The 20,231-nt window shown below is 38.5% G+C and overlaps 1 protein-coding gene across 1 annotated transcript in view; it reads right to left on the bottom strand.

The window, feature by feature from the left end:
• Window positions 1–18,982, bottom strand: part of LOC122146509 (netrin receptor UNC5C-like) — a 93,705-nt gene extending 74,723 nt beyond the window's left edge. Inside the window, exon 1 of the mRNA XM_042765726.1 lies at window positions 18,377–18,982. Coding sequence (XP_042621660.1) covers window positions 18,377–18,494 — 118 coding nt within the window. The 5' untranslated portion in view covers window positions 18,495–18,982. The remainder of the gene's footprint in view (window positions 1–18,376) is intronic.
• Between the last annotated feature and the right edge of the window lie 1,249 nt (window positions 18,983–20,231).

The raw sequence follows: 20,231 nt of genomic DNA, 5'->3' as shown, positions 1-20,231 counted from the left end.
TAAATCAGCCTGTTAAGAGTTATAAAATTTTAAAGAGCTGCTCTCTGGATTCACTCAGGGGTCTCCATTAAAGAGACTGGAACAGATGACGGCAAACAGGGCAACAAAACGAACCACGCGTCTCTTTCAGTTTTAGCTAGCAACTCAAAATACACTCCATTTAGTTTCTTAATAAACGTTCCTGCTATTGAGATTAATTCATCAATGCATGTGGGTCTAAAGAGAAAAATGTGTCTTTATAATCTTTCATTGAAATATGACAACTTACTCGACCTCTGAGACCAGATCCTATTTTGTCTGACGTCACCAAATCCCTATGTTAGGTCTTATAGAGATGCTTTTCACTATACAATCAGTTCCTGATGGATAAAGTCAACATTTTTGTTTTTTATAAACACATATCACATTACAGGAATAAAACGGGTTGTGAACGCCATTTAACAACGGCGCTAACCTGTTAAACAGAGTAACAAAAAAGTAAGTGTATCTTTGCAATGTAATTTTGGTGAGGTAAGAAATGACACACTTCACCTTTAAGCTCCAAACTACTTAAAGAAAGAGTCTGGAGCGATCTAATGACGGCAAACAGCTATTTTCAAAGGTACAGGGGGAAAAGTCTCTCTCTTAGCAGCGAGAAATGAGAGCAGGCGATTATAAGCCTGGTGTGGTTCTCCGGCATATTCTTGGCTGGAGAATGAAGACAGATAGCAGGCAAGAAGGGTTGGAAAAAGCCGGAGGGGAGGGAGGAAATAGACGAGAGACAACTACTGAGAAAACAGGCCACACTGTTGGGTGTGGAGCACAATAGGGATGAAATATGGTGGCGAGCAGAAAGATGCTGATTAGTGGAAGGCTTCCCGGAAAGATCTACCAACCCGAGAAGCAAACTCCCCCTCGCAAAGATGCTTTCCGTGGCCGCCTGTGGCTTCAGGGGAGATTTTCGGCCCGCGCTCCATCCTTCCATCCGTATTGGCCCTTAATCTGGGTATCGGGAGCCTTCGGGGCCATGGAGGCAGCGATTAACAATGGCAGGGAGATTGTATGTTCCTAATAGTTACAGCCTTCAAGTGGTGTAACGCAATTACAGGGGCTGCAGAAGAACAGCTAATGTGCATGCAACGAGCAGCCTGATATGGATCAGCTATTGAGTTGGCTGTTTTTAATTCACTTTCCAGCACAAAAACCGGGGCATTAGTTAGATTAGATGGGCCTCGGCCGGGAGGGGCAGCTGAGGCCGGGCGGAGAGCAAGTGAATTTGTTTAGTGCCGCCTGTCAATTACCATCTGAAACCTTCTGCTGAACGGTTATTTGTCTTCAGAGGTGAGTGGAAGGGAAAAAAGACTCGACAGGACAAAACAAGGCCCGAATACAATTAATAAAGAGACTGTCCATTGACAAGGGCAACTCACGACAGTAGGCAAAGCCATTTGGGTTATGACCATCAAAATGATGTATGAGGCCACATCCAAAGCTGCTGCTTTAATGTATTCTGATCGGAGCAGAAAAGTCTGGGCAGGTGCAACCGTCCTCTCTAATGCAAAACAGGACAATAAGCAGACTTGAAGTGCTGGAAAGTAGCAAAAGTGTAGATTAATTGTGGATAAATACTAGTTCTGCTTACAGAGATTAATGGTACTGTGCAATATAGATGGATGAAAGAAAAGAAAGAAAAAGCCAATCAGTTCCATAAACAAATTCAGTGTGTAAATGCATGCAAGAAAAAGGGATGCATGATTCGGGGGCTAGACTAAAATAAAAATAATAAAAAATCATAATAGTGTTAAAAGTAGGGCTGTCGCGGTTAAGAAATTTCCCTGCGGTTATTTTGGGTGGCTCAATAGCGCAATATGCGGTTTTACCGCAGGTTTTTTTTTTTTTTTTTCAAACCTTATTTATCCTGATTTTACTGCATACAAAGCTCTATCGTTGAGTTATGTAGCATATATTGTTGCTTTTTAACCGACAGAGAGACACGTTTTAAAACATTTTTGTTTATTGTTAAATGCCAAACAGCAACAAGGACATGCCTTTTCCAATCAAAAAAAAAATAAAAGAAATCAAAGAGTTCTAAAGTATCACATGAAAACAAGCAATAAGAAAATGGCTTTTTCTAATTTGAAAAACGAAAGAATTCTTAAGTAGGCTATCACATGAACAACATAAGTGAAAATACAGAGAATAAACTAAATATTACTTAGATGGGCCGTAGGCAATGTGATTTAGACCTGGGTTACCATGTCCTTGTTGCGTGCTTGAAAACCAACAATTAACCTTATGTGGTTTCAGGGAGGATCGCACGGGGGTAACAATATTCCCCGCGGCACTGAAACCCTTTCTGACGGTGTGCTATTTGCACAAATACACATGTATTTGCGCGCAACTTGGACAGCAACGGAAATCTAGACTGATTATCGCGCCACCAGGACAGTGGATTCGCGTTGGAGTCGATGCACTCCTCATGCAGATAGCGTGTGAGCTCGTTACCTGCTCCCGCTCTCTTGGGTATGGGCGCTGACGCGGAGGTTGTCCGTGACTTCAGCGGGTCTCCAACAGTCTTTTTCTTTGCTGCAGGTGGCACCACCGCTTGCCCATCATCTCCAACCACTGACGCACTGGCAGCGGTCTCTTCGTCCTCCACTCCACCATCTCTTCGATGAGTGCGGATTTTGTCTCCGTGATATTGATATGATCGCCCCTATATCGAGGATTTTACAGTATTTTACAGATTTCACGAAGGCTTCAGCGACTCCTAACTGTCGGCCGGTACCGTCCTCAGCTGTTCTTTTTGATGTTGCTCAGCGACCTGATGCTTAGGGGGCAGCTGCGATTCAATAGCTGGATGACAGTTAGCGAGATGACACCTCAAATTAGATGTATTGCCGCGTGTCACAGGAACCTTATTTTTGCCGCAAATTTTGCATATCGTCATCGAAATTCGCTGGCTCGCCCTTTTCATTGGGTTGAAAGCCGAAATGTTCCCAAACTGGCGACGTGACATAGTTTCAGCCGGCCTATTCAAAACAAACGAAACACCACAAACCTAAATCGTCTCGCGAGAAAATTACAGTCGTAACCATATTGTATCATTAATTTATTTAAAAAAAAAAAAAAAAAAAAAAAACCTGAACACTGCGGTTGGCGCGGTTTCTGCGGTTGCTATATTTCCTCTGCGGTTTGCTTGTCAATAGCGCGGTATTACAATATTGCGGTTATCGCGACAGCCCTAGTTAAAAGCAGCAAAACACTACCACAATTTTTCCATAGGTAGTAGGGATAAAATGGCCAAAAATTCTGTGATTATATAGAGATATGTAAACGTTAATTAAAAAGAAGAATTATAAGAATTATATTTGTCTATACTAGTATTATATATATATATATATATATATATATATAAAACAAGAAATATATAATTTTTTTAAGACAGCAAAATAGTAGCAATAAAATATGGGTAAAATAAAAAAGTATTGCCTACTAAGAATGATAATCCTATGCAAAATATATGAAGAAAAAAAGGCTATCAGTTCGATAAGCAAATACATGCAAGTAGCTAACTGCATGCACAAAAAATAAAAAAGTAGAATGAAAATATAATTATGATGATGTCATCACTGTTGTTGAGATTTTGAATGGTGAGTTGCAAATCAATGGGAAATACAAGTCAGAGTTAACCCAAAAAACAAAAAACACACACCACGCAACAGCTGTTCGGCTGAAGTAATTGCAAAAACCGAATAAAACTAAGTAAGAGGAATTACAATACAGTGCTCATATGAGAGTCATAACGCAGCAGGGAAAATTAGCAAATGCACAGATGAGTTGGATGAGTTTTAGATTCTGCGACCAGCTGAGAGAATGAAAATGAACAAATGATCACAAATGCGCCGCAGCGTACAAAGAAACAATACTGCTGAAATCTGCATATGGCCTACATTTCTTTGTTTTGAGCACACTTTAAAAAAGAAAACCTTCAGGACTTTGTTCTCTCATAGAAACAATTATTTCATGAGCAAGGAAAACCATTCAGATCCAAAGTGTACGGCAAATGGAAACGCTTGAAACGTTCACCTTCGGGAGGCTTGGAAAGGCCATGCGAGACTCCAGCTAACAAATCATTATCTGCTTCATCTCTTCCATATCTGGTGAGAAACTCGAACCGGCGGTTTTTCCCCTCTCACAAAACGGCTCTTACAGCACATTCAGCTGGTTAAATAGAAAAGAAAATGGGGCTACTGTTTTCACCTAAAACCCACACGCACACATAATCGCAACAATATGGGGGAAAAATCCAGGCACGCCAGCTCAATGATATAAAGTTACTGTGGCTGCAGGGAACATGCTTTTTATCATTTGCAGATTACACAACACAAGGGACTTTTCTGTAACCCCGAGACCACCGGGACGCAGACAATGAGCGACTGTGACTGATCTCAAATACACTAATCACAAACTATCCGTCACAGACTCGCAGTGCGTCAGTGTGCATTTGGCTGCTGCTCTCGGGAGCCTGAAGAAAGACCAGAGGAAGGTAAAGAGACGGAGATGTGAGGGCAGACCAGACAGAGCCTCAGGAGCACTTGAGATGAAATGACGGCACTTCTTCTCTGAGAAAGCCTGGTCTTTCAGCTTTTATACATCAGTCAAGCCTCTGGTTTGTGGTCTAACGGTGACCCTCTCTGCACTGTCGACTCCTTTAAGATAAAAAAGGCTCTCAAATGTCACTCATTTCTATTTTGCTGGCTGTTTACGCTCTTGAAAGTCTGAGCAGAGATTGCAGAAACTCGATCCTGTGTTCTGTCAGGCACGACTGAAAACAAACCAGAGAAAACACAAGCTAGAAAGTAAATATTCATGCCCATATTTCACATGCCTACATCGCTAAAATTCAACCAGTGTGGAAACAACTGCCAGAATGAGAAATCGGCTGAAACCAGACACAGCCTGTCCCTGCTATTTCTCGCTTTCCTACTAAACGCTGCACAAAAGAGATCAGATTTCCACACAAAATCATTTGCACATGACAAAGAGGGGATGAGAAAGGAAACATGTATATGTGCAAGGGGAAAATGCAAAGCTATCGAGCGATTGTTTTACACACTTGAGGTTTTGATTTCCATATACAAATAGCAAGAAAAAGGACTCAGGCTAGAGAAGAGGAGAAGTGCAGAAAAGAAATAAATATACATCTTAGGGGTATATATGGCACAAAGATGTCATTTTAATGGTACTGACTCGGTGGAAAGCTATTGTATCTTTAAAGGTACATTTTTGCACATTATTTCTGTGAATGCATTATAAAAAATATTAAATATGAAATAAAAATAAGGCAAAACAACTTCACATTACGTAACACTTAAGTGTAAAAAATAACAAAATCCTCAAAACAGGACAAAAAAATTCTAAATCACATTAAAAAAATAGCACAAAACTGTGATGGCACATCATAAATCTATATTAATGCACCAGTTGTGCAGCTGCAAACATGAGTCTCTGCTGAATCTCTGTCATACTGTGACATGAGGTTTTCATTTCCTTATACAAATAGCAAGAAAAGCGGTCAAGAATAGCAGCGGTCAATCTATCCGAGTTTGAGAAGAAACCGGAGAGTTTGCGCTATCCCTTTCTCCCTCTTCCTCCTATTTACTCCTCTTCCTTTCTGGCCCGAATCACTGCTTTTGTTGGCGCTGAACCTCAGTGCCGGAACGCAGCGGTACAATAAAACATTTCCCTCACAACAACAACGATAAAGCACAAAAATGTAACCAGTAAAGTGCAGAACTTTTGCAGTTTTATTGAAAGAACAACCATGTGGAGATTTACTGACGTGTTTCGCGAGAGGTAAAAGTGGGCGGTGGGTGAAATTTATGTGCGCAGCTACTGAAAGAAAGCATTCAAGGGGCTGTAAGTCACATCTGATGATGGCAGCAGCGTTCTGCACTTCACACTCGTGAATGCGCGAACCGCTGTTCCCTTTAGACAACTCACTGGTCCAGCGCCAGAGAAAAACTGGCAGGGTCGCCCGCCGCCCCTCGGCCAGGAATCAATACATTTCCAGTGTAATGGGTGAATCCCTGCGTTTGCGTGAGAGTGTGTTAGAGAGCAGTTAATGCACGGCAAATCAGCCAGCGCTCATTACAGCACAGAGTTTATGACCCCTGACTGACGGAGAGAAGCTGCCAACTGCATCCTGCAGACAGACGCAGCTAAAAATGTCACAAGTTAATAATGAATGCACAGGCACATACACATGAGTCACGGCATGAGTAATGCTATATCATACTATATCAGTATATGACGGCATAGTTATTTATAAATATTCTAGTTAGCTATTTATTTATTTTTAAAAAATGGTCACGTATTAAATGAAAATTGCATATTTCTACATATTTCCAGTGAATAAAATGTTTAAAATCTTGATGGTCCCAAACCAAAATTATTTCTACAGACATAAAATAAGGAAATATAAAAAGTTTTATATAATATTATATTAGATTATATACACTGTCAGAAAAAAGTTTGTACTTTTAAAGGTACGGGTTTTGCACATTTTTTCTGAGGATGTATTATATTAAATATTAAACATCGTATAAAATATAAAATTAGATAAAGCTTTAAAATATATTACTTACGTTTATTATTATTAAAAAAAAATAAAAAACCAAAAACACAAAAAAAAAAAAAAAATAAAAATAAAAAGAAACACAAACCACAAAAAAAAAAAAAAAAAAAATAAAAAATAAATAAAAAATAAAAAAAAGAAATATAATAATATATAAGAAGTAATATGTACGCTTCAGGTACTACTATGAATCTTTTAGGGGTAAATAAATCACTTTTTATAGAAGTAATATGTACGCTTCAGGTACTACTATGAATCTTTTAGGGGTAAATAAATCACTTTTTATGGAACTGACCCTAAAAATGTATATATATAGACATTATACATCACTTAAATTAAAAAAAAAAAAAAAATATTCAAACTAGCAAAAAAAAAAAAAAAAAATATTCAAACTAGCAAACAAAAATAAAGAGAAAATTCTAAGTCACATTTGAGACTATTTTAAGACTGCCCAAATCTGACTGCATCTCAATTTAAATCTATATTAATGCACCAGTTGTGGAGCTGTGGATATGAGTCTCTGTTGAGTCTGTGTCACACAGTAAACACACCGCCCATCCCTAACTAACAGCTCCAGCACTATATCGGAAGGAAGCTTTTGTACAAATCAGAAATGGCTGCTTTCAGACGGTCTGTTGTCAATAACACAAAGTCACTTTTCTGGTCCCTGTGCAGTGGCTTCCTAATGCTGACTCTCCACTTTATCCAGCATTTCGCCACTTCCATTACGCTTCCTATCGCTTTAGAAGAGGATATATTATTTATCTACTTCCCTGTCTATGTTTGGAGGGCCTCATTTGGACCGGTAAACTTGCTGTTGTTGTTTAGGAACTTTCACATCGTACGAAGTGCCCACAGAAGACAGGATTTCCATTTCGCCCTGATTCCAGTAGTTTTATTTTAATGGGCTTTTTAAATGCCCAGATTTAATCGGAGGATTCGGAGCTGATGTTTTTCCAGTGCTTTTGCATCCCGGGCATTTTTTATGATGCGGCAGTGAAGGACACAATTAAATGCAGTTTTGGGGCTTGACGCTCGGCCCACCCGCTCCTCATCGAGGGTCCTGTGATTAACAATGTTTAACGCTCTCAATGGACACCTTGTGCTCCACTTTTTGTCTTTGGCACTTCATCTCAATGCCTTCCATTCTTACACGGTCGTGGTATTGTTGTGATAAGCTTCTCCCCACGGGTTTGTTAAGGAGACTTACTACTGTACGATTCCCTATCTGGCTCCCGCAAAATTAGCCCCAGCGAGGATGGCCCAGTTAAGCACTCGTGGCTCGCAGGACCCCGGGGAAACGGGCCTGGAGATGTGACTGAACATGAAAGCGCTGAGTTTGGCTTTACGGAGCGCAATATCATACACAGACCACAGAGCAACTGCTTATACGTGGAAAACAGAGACAAACACACAGCAAGATTAAGAGAAGCACGAGGCCAGTTTTTGCATTTGAGAAAACAGAACTTGTGAGAACATGAATCAAGGCTAAAAGTAGTACAACACAGATACACTCCCATTACTTTGTTCCACACTGGATGTTCTAGACACTTCCGAACGGATCACACAATGTGTGCTTCTAATTTAGCACCTCATTTAACCGACCGAAAAAACAACATTAAACATTGACGTTGTGACACGCACTCACTGAAGCTTTCCCGTAATGCCGCACACAGTTTAAAACTCTGCTTGGCAGTTTTGTAGATAACTAAAAAGAAGAAATATGGGGGGAATTATCCAGAAGATTGATTCTGGAGAGATGAATGCTTTCTATTCATGCATCTTTATCTGACAGGGCTTGTGCTCTGCGGGGCCTTGGGTTTAGTTATTCTCTAACAAAACATGTTTGGGCCGGGTTGAGGATGTGTCAGGAGGCGAGCGCTTCATCACTGTCTGACGGGGAACTGATAGGCTGCGAGGATCAGTCTAAAAGCCCCAAATGGAGAATGATAACCTGCTCAATTCCTCCTGTATGGGGTTCGTCTGACGCCAGGCCCCTCTACTCATTCATGAACATTTACTTTCTTAACATACGTTCCTATTGATAATCGAAGTAAAGCTGAAATCAAATAATATAGAAAATTGATAAAAAATAGAAAACTAGAAGTGTTGCCTTGGAAACTGGCTGTAAGAAGTAAGTCGAAGAACTAAAATAAAAATAAAACTAAAATAAAAATAAATTAAACCTAAACAGTAATATAAAAAAAATACAAAAAAAAATACAAAAATAAATAAAATAAAAGCAAACTGAAAATATAAAGATAATAGCTATTCCAAGATATTAATAAAAAAACAAAATACAATAAAATGATAAAAATAATAATAATAAATAATAATAATAATAATAATGTAACACTGGTCTTACTGTGCACAATCTGTGTATATTATTCAAAAGGAAAAAAAATGTAGTTTGCGATGGATAAAATCAAGTCCGTTTTACATGTTTCAAAAAGTTGCTCTTAAAAAATAAATAAATAAAAATAAGTAGCTTGAAAAGAACATTCATTATAGTTTAATATTTTGTGTTAACCTAAAATAATAATAATATTCAAAACATGTCGCTAACAAAACCTGTTTTATTGACCTTAATTAGTATTTGTTCGAAACCTGCCCAAATAGCATCAACTTTATAAACAATTTGTTAATCTGAACAAACAATTTTACATTTAACAATTTTGTGCGAGTTCCCAGCATGCATTGCATCTGAAACCTACACAAATAATGGCAAAAAGACTTCACAAAAAAAAAAAAAAAAAAAAAAGGCAAAAATGTGTCTTTTTTGTAAAACAATTCAATTTAATTTACCACTTTCTAAAAAAAAAAAGTGTAGTGGGCTTTGAAAATCAAAATCTTGATAAACTTATTTTTTAAGTTAGGTCAACTTTTTCTACAGTGCAAAAATAAACTGGTTTTGAAAGAGATTTCATGTTGACTTTAACTAAGAGCTTCTCTACAGCCCACAAAGCACCTGTCCATGATCATAAAAACAACTACAGGTCTATGCATTAAACTTCAAGTAACATCAAGCTTAAATGGGGAGCCTGGCCTGAGGCAGCGTTTCTCTAATGACCCATCACAGACCAGACCCTTCAGTCCCCTTTTGAGCTCCGACTTTATAGCCAAGTCAACAGTAGGACTTACATTGACCTCTTATCATCTCTCTAGCTGCATGGGGCCTTTAATAGAAAGCAGAATCCGCTGAAAACCTCAAAGTACCAAGTGAATGTATGTTCTTATTTAAGCCCCATAAAAACAAGAAAGCGCAAACGTTTATCTGTGCTATGCTTTCATCTGATGTCTGCCGAGCTAAAGAATAACAGAGCCAGGAGGCCGATAAAGTGAAGATAGGAAATGGAAACGCGTGGGTCTCATGTTCCCATGATTCCAGCAGGGCGGTGATTGCTTGTCCTGGCCTCCCTCTACGGTGAAGTGCGGTGAACGACCCTTTCATTACACCAGATGCATGCATCAGTATGCACAACAAAAACCCATCCCATGATGCTCAATTTGGCCGGCGGTCAAGCGTTATGCATTAGCTAAGAATACTAATAATTTGGCAAATGTGGTTTTAGTGGCTTTGTGGCTATTTGCAGAACTTGGACTGCATGCTTTTCTCAGTCTTCGATTGACATGCAGATTCACACAGTACAACACGCTGTCGGCTCTATAGTCGGGAAGCATATGGCTGAGCGTTTAAGGGTTAGTAATATGATCTTTCTGCCGTACTAAGTGACGCTCGCTCGTGCACGCTGTGACAGTATCCCAGCAGGCTTCCTGTTGGATTGGACACCACTTTGTGTCTACAGGGAGAGCCATCACACGACAGCAGAGCTAAAAGCAAAGCTACTGACGGTGTTTCTGGTGGGACTGTGTGCTTTTTATAGCCATGCATGCAATACGCAAAAAACGAAGTTCTGCTATTAACCCACAATGACAAGAAAAACATGCAAGAACAACTGTGCAAGATGAAATGCTTTTACAGCAGGACTGTTGTTACAAGACAAAAGATGCAAGTGCTTCATTTATGAAGGTCAGAGGCGAAGAGCGCATTTTCTACACCACTAGATGCAGGAAAACAAAATAACTTTTCAAACATACTGAAGTTCACAAAGAATATACATTTTTTTAAACAAAAATAATTAACACTAGCTTTCTATTTTTTCTATCCTATCTACTATCTTGTTTTTCTTTGTGTTCGAGTGTGTATGTGTGTGTGTGTATAAAATACCTTGCTACGTGTACTGTGTCAGACTAACCAAGACTTGTCATTTGCACTTACATATTGTTGCTCTTTTGTTAGTTTTGATTGCTTCTATTGTCCTCGTTTATAAGTCACTTTGGATAAAAGTGTCTGCTTAATAACTAAATGTAAACGCAAATGCATTCAAATGATTTGACTTATTTATTTATGAGTTCATACCTGGTGTAAAATCAGAATTCCAAGAAAAAAAAAAGAATTGTGGGAAAAATCTAATTGTGAGACAAAAAGACCACAATTACCTTTTTTATTATTTTATTCCGTAATCAACAAGCTTCCATAAACTTCAGTGTGCAAATAAACTATAGATTATTGGGCTTTAAAGGACTATTTCAGTTTTTTTTAGAATAAAAAAAAAAAAGACGACTTGTGTGACTTTTTAATTATTTGTGAATTTTACTAGCAATTTTAAAGCAACTTTACTAGCTTTTTTTTTTCAGTGTACAGTTCAGTTAGGTGCTGCATAAAAATTTAACTCTTCACCTCTGACCTTCTTAAATGAACCAAAATGTTACATCTGAGCGTTTTACATGGCCGTCGATTGGCGCCATTCACCAGCAGGGCCAGTATGTGGTCATGCACATTTACAGCCGGGCGTCGTCTGCTCCCAAAAACCAAACCCTATCCTTCAAACTGTAAAAACGGGCATCACTCTCCTCTCCATAACTGCCCAGAGTGGAAGCCCCTTGACTGGTAATAACTCTCATCTCTCTCTCCATTTCCTGATCACAATTACCCTCTCCATGAGGAGCAGGGGCCGTAAATTACATTTCTCTGATCCCCAGCTATAATTGGACGCTGAGGATTCTCCCGAGCAGCAGCCTTTCTGTAAGTGGAAAACAAAGAGCCTTTGAGCGTTTGGGTTTGGATTTCACAACGCAACTCATTACATTAAAGGAGAACGAGTCATCAAATGAGTGCATAGTATGAATTCACCTTTATTTCTATAGCGCTTTATAGAATACACAGCAGCTTCACAGAAAATGATGCAAAAAAGACAATAGTGGCATAATTCAGCTCAAGTCAGATTAATGTTGAATTAATCCAGTTTAATAGCAGTGTCAATGTAGCAAAATTCATTTATGAAATGAATTTGCTCTACAGGAGGCAACAGTGTCATTATTCAGATCAAGTCATTTCAAAGTTCATTCAAATCAGTTCAATAACTGTGTTAATGATGCAAAATTCAACAATTATGAAATGAATCAACTCTACAAAAAACAGGGGGGGTGAAATGCTCATTCTCACTCAATCTCCTGTTAATCTTGAGTACCTATAGAGTAGTACTGCATCCTTCATATCTCCAAAAAGTCTTTCGTTTTATTATATTTATAAGAGGAAGATAGTCTGTACCGATTTTTTCGGAAAAACACGAGCGGCTGGAGGCGTGACGTGTGGGCGGAGCTAAAGAATCACATGCGCTACTTTTACAACATTTGTGTGTGTTTACTCGTGGTTTATGAGGACATGAATTGATTTATGGATTATTGTATGTGACTTATCAGTACACACGGGGAACCGTTTTGCACATCAGACTAATATTTTCATAGAAAAACTATGGAATAGTAGTGCATTTCAATGAAGAAGCGCGCTTTGTGACAAAATCTTCCGGGAGAAGTGCCCTTAGGACCCATATATTTTCACACGCATTGTGTATTGTTGTTTTGGAGTGGTTTAAAACAATAAACAAACAGAAACCTACAGTGGCCAGCTAAACAAATGTATTTAAATATACAAACACACCATACATCGCATGTTGTTTACTTGATGTGCTTACGCGCCGATAGCTAAGTTAACAACACAGAGATATTTGAAGCAGTTTTCCAACACACAATCATGACCCTTTTTCGTTGGGACTGCATCATCCTTAAGAAATAAACGATACGCAAATCCGTCGTCAAACTGAGCCTTGTTTGTAAAACAAGCATCTTTGACATGCAGGGGAACAAAACAAAACACTTGCACAACTCCGTTAATGCTCTGTAAAAATAAACTCCATCCACTGGTCCCTTAATGTTGTTTTTTTTGGTAAACCTGTGCAGGGTTGCCTTGCCCTGGCAACCAAAAAACACACTTCTTTGGTGACAATTTCGCTCTCTCAGCTCTGGTGAGTGAATGTATCTGCTCTGGTCTACGGGCGCTGCGCGCGCGCTCTTCCGGGAGAAGTGCCCTTAGGACCCTATATAAAGGAAATTCCGCACCATCTAACGTCACAAAACCCATACTCGAAAAAAACTTTCCAAACTTGTGACAAACCGGAAGGAGTATTTTTGGAACAAAAATACTCCTTCAAACGTACAACTTAATTTTTTGAACCTTTGTCCATGTTTAGCATGGGAATCCAACTCTTTAACAGTGTCAAAACAAAAAACAATAGTATCATTTTCAGCTCAAATAATTTAAACCAACTCTAAAAAAAATAAAAATTAAAATCATCATAACAATTAAGTCAATCATGTTCAAACAATACAGTCCAAATAACATAGTCGATTATCAATACGTTTATCAATTATGAAATGATTTTTGATTCAGTCACAAAGTTGATTCAGTCAGGCTCAAAAATGTTAAATGTTGCAAAATTCAACAATTATGAAATTAATTTGATTCAGTCATACTTCACCTCAATTCAGTTTTCAGTCAATGTTAAAAAAAATCAATTCAACAATTATGAAACTCTACAAAAGACAAAATTAACATTATTCAGCTCAATACGGTTCACTGTTTATTCAACAGTGTTGATGCTGCAAAGTTTATCAGTCATGACATGAACTCGATTCAGTCGTTATTCAACTCAATTCGGTTCAAATTTGATTCATTCCAGCAATTAAATGTTGCAAAATTCAACAATTACAAAATTAATTCGATTCTGCTTAAAGCAGCTCTATAGAAGACAATGGTGTCCTTATTTAGCTCAATTCAGTTTTGTTCTCATCAGTGCAGTCAAATTGATAATTTTGCTCAATATTAAGTGTCTACAACCAAGCAAGCCAAAGGTGACAGTGGCAAAGAACCCAAAATCCATCAAGTGACAAAAACTGGCATAAAATGAACAAAACACACTTCTAGCTGCACAGTTAAAATTTTGCATCCAGCTTCTTCTGCGTGAAGTGTTCGTGTCACGATGGAAAAGGAGGTCTTTGACAGACAGGTCGGTCACTTCAGCGGCTGCATCCTTGTGAAGTAGCCAAACTTGTGCCGGGCTTCACTAATGGACTGCTAATAGAACCCAAAGATGCACTTTGATGCTTCCCCTGTAGTTTACAGGGTGACAGTGTGTGATTAATTGCACTTACTCCACTCCCCATCCACTTTTTCTCTTTTTTTGCAGTGAATAGAGGCTGTCATTGCCGTGACTTTGCTCGCTCACCTACCTGCGCAGCTGGATACGGCGCGATTCACCATAGACAATGGAACACGCATACTGTAATACATCTTTTCCACAGCCGGCACGCTACGTGACGTCAGGAGAGGAGAGCTGCAACCTCAGCACGCCTTTCACAGCAATTATCACGAAAAAATATCCTCAGCACGGGGGAAGGCCAACAAACAGCGTGTAGTGCTGACGCCCACAAGGCGACCAAGAAGGAGTTTCTGATGACACACAGTTTGCCTCGAACCTTTACCTTCACCAACACGTGACCGCATCAAGTCTCATTTTCTCTTTCAAACTTAAAAAAAGGCCTACATCATGAGGAAATTAGGATACACGATGGTGCTAGGTCACAGTATAGTAGCCGTTCGGTGCACAATAAAGCCTTTGTGTTTCCAAACATACTTGGAGAACGACCACGATGGCTGTAACCTTAGTAGAGCCCTTGAGACCCGACCGTTAGGCAAAGAGGAGAATGGTTAAGAGTAATGATGATCGCAATAACATTCTCATTTTTACACCTACCGGAGCTGCACGTGTCTCTTTTTGAGTATGCAAAATATTTTCTGAAAATAAAAGCCCCCATCCATAAACAAAGCTCCGAGGACGCATAACATGCAGAGCGAGTGGACAGATGTGGAAAAAGTGAACTCATGCTTTGACGCACTCAGCAGGCAGTGGGTTTGCTTGGTTTTTTTAAACAGTAATTACACATATAAGACAGCAAACAAGGCGCCTTTGTTTTACAAAAAAAAAAAGGAGCACTGCATATGGAACCGAAGGCATACAGAAAGCAGAAAAAGCGTGCAGCCTACATGAAAACAAAAATGTACAAGAATGGATTATGAAGATTTGGGATCTTCATCTTTCATCGGCAAAGGATCTGCATATTCAAACAGACAGCAGGTCTACTTCAGCCCCCAAATGCACACGGCCCTCTGCGGATGACAAGATCGTCTCCTGTCGAAGCATTGTCAAGGGTCACACAGTGCTGTTTTTTATCCCCCTCACTCCCTCTTGACTTTCCCGGTCGCCTCGTATTCATATTCAGGCGACGGGAGACACTAGTGGTGGAGATGTCAGTGATTTTACTGTACTTGAAAAAGGCACTCCTTTCCTCTCTATTGCTCACTCCTCTGTTTCCAGGGCCAAGAGAACACTGGGACGAGTGGGAATTCACACACTTAATTAAAACAAGTGTATCGACAGTGAAAAATAGGGGGATCAGGAGAATACAGGAGCGTGAGGGATTTTTTTCCATGCAGAATAGCGGTAACTGCTTAAATAACCAGGCAGTTCTTCAAGCACGAAAAGATCCCCATGTGAACCGGAAACATGTAGCTCATTAGTATCCAAAAACCTAAGGGCCATTAATTAGTCGCAAACAATGTTCTCCCTAAATATTGATTTCTTAATGGACACGAAGAGACTTGGTTCGTGTTCCCATTACAGTCAATGGCATTGGCCTCTGAGGGCTTTAAGAATCTGCCTTATGTCATCCTGCAATGCCCTTCAGACTCCGGAGCGGGATAGTTTTTCCTCAACCTTTCCTTGTTTCTCATTAACTATGCACAATTGTCCAGGGAGGTTTTGCTAGACCGGATTGGGTTTCTAACAATCTGATTCCTGGCAATTTTAGAGCCTGAAGCACGAAACACCTACAAACATCACTTAAAGGTATATTTTAAATAAAGAAACACATAATCCAGATTAGTACAAACATCACTTTATATTTAGCATTTGGCAAAAGCAACTCACATTGCATCAAGCTTCTTTTTATTCTTTCTTCAATGCATGCATTCCCAGGGAATCAAACCCATGACCTCATCATTGCTCTTCTGTTTGAGCGACACAAATCACTTTAAGAGTATTTCTTTTTTAAATAAAGTAATATAGTATGTAATCTAGAATAGCACAAACATCATTTTGGCAGATGTTTTTATCCATGCATCTTATGCATTGCATTCAAGCTTTGCTTTTTCTTCAATGCATGCATTCCCAGGGAATCGAACCCATGACCTCATCATTGCTCTTCTGTTTGAGCTACACGAATCACTTAAAGAGTATTTTTTTTTAAATAAAGTAATATAGTACGCAATCTTCTAGAATAGCACAAACATCACTTGGCAGATGTTTTTATCCATGCATCTTATGCATTGCATTCAAGCTTTGCTTTTTCTTCAATGCATGCATTCCCAGGGAATCGAACCCATGACCTCATCATTGCTCTTCTGTTTGAGCTACACGAATCACTTAAAGAGTATTTTTTTTTAAATAAAGTAATATAGTACGCAATCTTCTAGAATAGCACAAACATCACTTGGCAGATGTTTTTATCCATGCATCTTATGCATTGCATTCAAGCTTTGCTTTTTCTTCAATGCATGCATTCCCTGGGAATCGAACCCGTGACCTTGCCGTTCCTATACTGTTTCAGCTGCAAGAATCTTTTTTTAAGTAGCTTTTAAATAATACAGTAATATAGCACATAATCTAGAATAGTATTGTAACAAGTTCCACACCTTTCGCTCGTATTCTCCAAAAAAAAAAAAATACAAGATCAGCAGAATCCAGTACAGTACAACTGCATGCAAACCACTGAGGGAGGGTTGAAGTCAATGTCAAACGTAGCTCGGAGGAGCTTCACAAACCTGCCTTGTGATAGGGAGGAGGTCTTTGTGTCATTTCTCTGTGTCAAGAACATGGCTGCCGGTTTACTTGCACAACAATTATTCAGCGAAATCCTTTTAATGGAGTCCCACACTCACTTCACAGAGCGGACACGTTCAAGAAAGCAAACGGCATCAGCTCTGGCGTATCTGAGATATGCCACAAACACAAACTTGAAAGCATCTTCACCACAGAGAAAGCACTTTTAACTCGCAACGTTGTGCCCAGAGGAAAATACATTTAATTAGCTCATTATAACGCAATCAAAGCACGCAGCAGAAGTACTCAATAACAAAATAATCAAAATATTTACTTTACTCCTAATAGACACAGGGAATTTGGGTAAATTATCGGTTCAGACTTTTGATAAATATAAAATGCCTGTAGCACATCCACTTCTCACAAAATGAGGCAATGAGTGATATTTCATGGTTTCAAAAAATGCATTTGTCCTGTTTCTCAAAGGAATTAAGGCACTTTGTAATTAGGATAATAAAATGATCTATAATATAAGATGATGGTTTAATTATGCATTATTTTCTGTATATATATATATATATATATATATATATATATATATATATATATATACACATATAAAATAAAAAAATAATAAAAAGCTAAGATAATAAATCAAATAAAAAACTAATAATAAAAAGCTAACAATAAAAAGCTTTTTAAAAATTAAATAATAAAAAGCTAAAAGGCTAAGATTTACAGCGAAAGAGAAGGGTTTGAAAAACAACTCCGATCAAATACTCTTATCCTTTAAAGACAGAAAAATGTCCTGTAACAAGATTACAGCATTCATAAGCCTGAAGATATTAAGAAGCGAGATGAGACTTCAGGAAGGTGCATAAACAAGCACATCTCTAAAACTCATTTCTAGAGTCCAGAAACACAGCAGAACAAGACAAAGTTTTCTCAAGTAATGACCTCACCATGAGCTCATGACTAAAATTAAGGCAATAATACACATATGCGACATTTAATCAGGTGTGCTGTAGTCTACAACAATACTGGCTCAAATGTATCCAACACGCGCTCATTCTCAACGATAAACAAAACTACTGCAACAACAACAACAATAATAATAATATCAGTGACGTATATGCCATTGTTAAGCTAACGTTAATTAAATATAAATCCGATCCGTATTAACATGTTCGACCACACACACACACATAATTCACAAACATAAAAAAAACACGAATTTAAAAATCTGATAATAGCCAATCAGACTTGACTTGTATTTTAAGCAAATTAAGGGTTTAGTTAATTCCCATTTTAGACATATTAACGATATTTACTTAAATGTGCCGAATAAACAGGCTATCTGGAAAAAAAAGCTGGCTCGGTTTGACAACTTTTCACAATTTAACGAAACTTCGGCGAACTTTATTCAGAGATAAGGATCGATCTTCACCTGTCGTGAGGTAATATTGAAAGGTTTTCTTACCTTGAGCCGCACCGGTGTTGACGAGCGATAAAATAGTAAAAACGAACACGGTGATCATCTGCGGTAAGAATCCCGATCCGCCTCGCTCTCTCCTCGCAGTCTTTTTACTTCTTCCCATCGTACAAACAGTCAGCAATCCGCCGATCAGGTGAAATAAGAATCAGGGGGACCTCTGGAGATGTTGTTTCTAATAAAGCCCGCGGAGTCGAAGCCCGTGTCGGAGAGATTAACGTTAGCAGTCGCGGAATGAAATCCGTTGGTTTGTCCGTTACCTCAGCGCGCTCTTCTGACTGACAGCGCGCGTCAAGCACAAATGTTTAGGATTAAATATCCTCTTCGGAGAGGGTTTTCTCTCAGACGCCGTGTCTGAGGTGTAAACAGGTTAATCAGCGCTCCTGAGGTGAGTTCGTGTTCAGGACGGGCGTCTGTCAGTTAAGTTCCTCCCGCGCGCGCTCCCCGCCTTCTGAAGGAGAGTTGGAGAGGCGCGCGAACCCCGCGCGAGCCGCCGGAGCTCCAGCCAATCCGAATGCGCTCCGACTTCAGTGTGAAGAAAACCAGGTGCGGGGACGCGGAGCGGATGTGTTGTTATCACGTACTGTTACTCTCTCTTTTATGATCCTGTCCCGCCCATAATCTCAGCACATACTGAGACACTTTAAAATGGGACTAGGTGGGTATATCGTGTATGATGGATTTATTTATTTATTTTGCAAATATGGCGAAAGCAATTTCCCATTGTATGAATTAATTTTGTTATTCTGTTTCTTTTAGGATCATTTTCTGCTCATAATTCAACCCTTGTTTCAACCAAACTTTGGGTCAAGTATGGACTAACCCAACTTTAAATTTAACCCAAAAGTTGGGTTAGTCCATATTTGACCCAAAGTTTGGTTTGGTTGAAACAACCCAGCATTTTGGAATTCCCATAATTACATACTTTAGAATGAGAGTATATATATATATATATATATATATATGTATGTTAATACATTCAGACATTTTGACTTTATTTTCAGACTTCTTACATGCCATTTTGTTATTCTGTTTCTTTTAGGACCCTTTTCTGCTTATAATTCAATCTATATAATATAAAAACATACTGAGACACTTACAATGAAATACTGTAGAGTGAGGAAATAATATACTATACGGTAAATATATGTATACACTACTATTTTGCAATTTATTTATTTTGCAATTTATTTTTATTTTATTTTATTTATTTTATTTTATTTTATTTAAAAAAAAAATCTATAGATTAAGAACATTTTGACTATTTTCAGACTTTTCACATCATTTACTATTTCTTTAAGGATAATTATCTGCTCATAATTCAACCATAATCTCAGCACATACAGAGATAAACAAAATTATTTACATTTTATTTTTTTAGCAAAAATTAATTTGCTCTTGTATGACTTTTTTCTGACTTTAAATTCATAAAATTCACAATGTGAGGTCTGAAAATGACTTTATTGTAGTTAATGTTTCACTCTCGGTTCTGATCCATGACACTGAATAAACAAGAGGAAAACAAACCTCGCTGGAATCTAATCACCAAAACCCTAAAGTACATTTGCTTTCCTTATCACTGGCCTCCTGTTATTCATTTAGCCTTGCTAATTGCCTAAAACATGCTCTCTTGTCAAAAGGCATGATCAATAATTATGACAGGAAGAAAACCACAAACCATGATAACTGAAGTGAGCTTACTGCGGAGCACGGGCCTGTCGTCATGATAAGAGACTGTATCTGTGATTCCAGCTCATCAATCTTCTCTATCTGCAGGTGTTTTGTGTTTGCATTTATGAAGCATGATGTCATGGCTTAATGGTTAAGGATCTGGGCTGCTGGC

This window comes from Cyprinus carpio, chromosome A10 (assembly GCF_018340385.1).
Source record: "Cyprinus carpio isolate SPL01 chromosome A10, ASM1834038v1, whole genome shotgun sequence".
NCBI classification, from domain to species: domain Eukaryota; kingdom Metazoa; phylum Chordata; class Actinopteri; order Cypriniformes; family Cyprinidae; genus Cyprinus; species Cyprinus carpio.
Note: the sequence above shows the minus strand (reverse complement) of the source record. Positions and strands in the feature narration are given on the sequence as shown.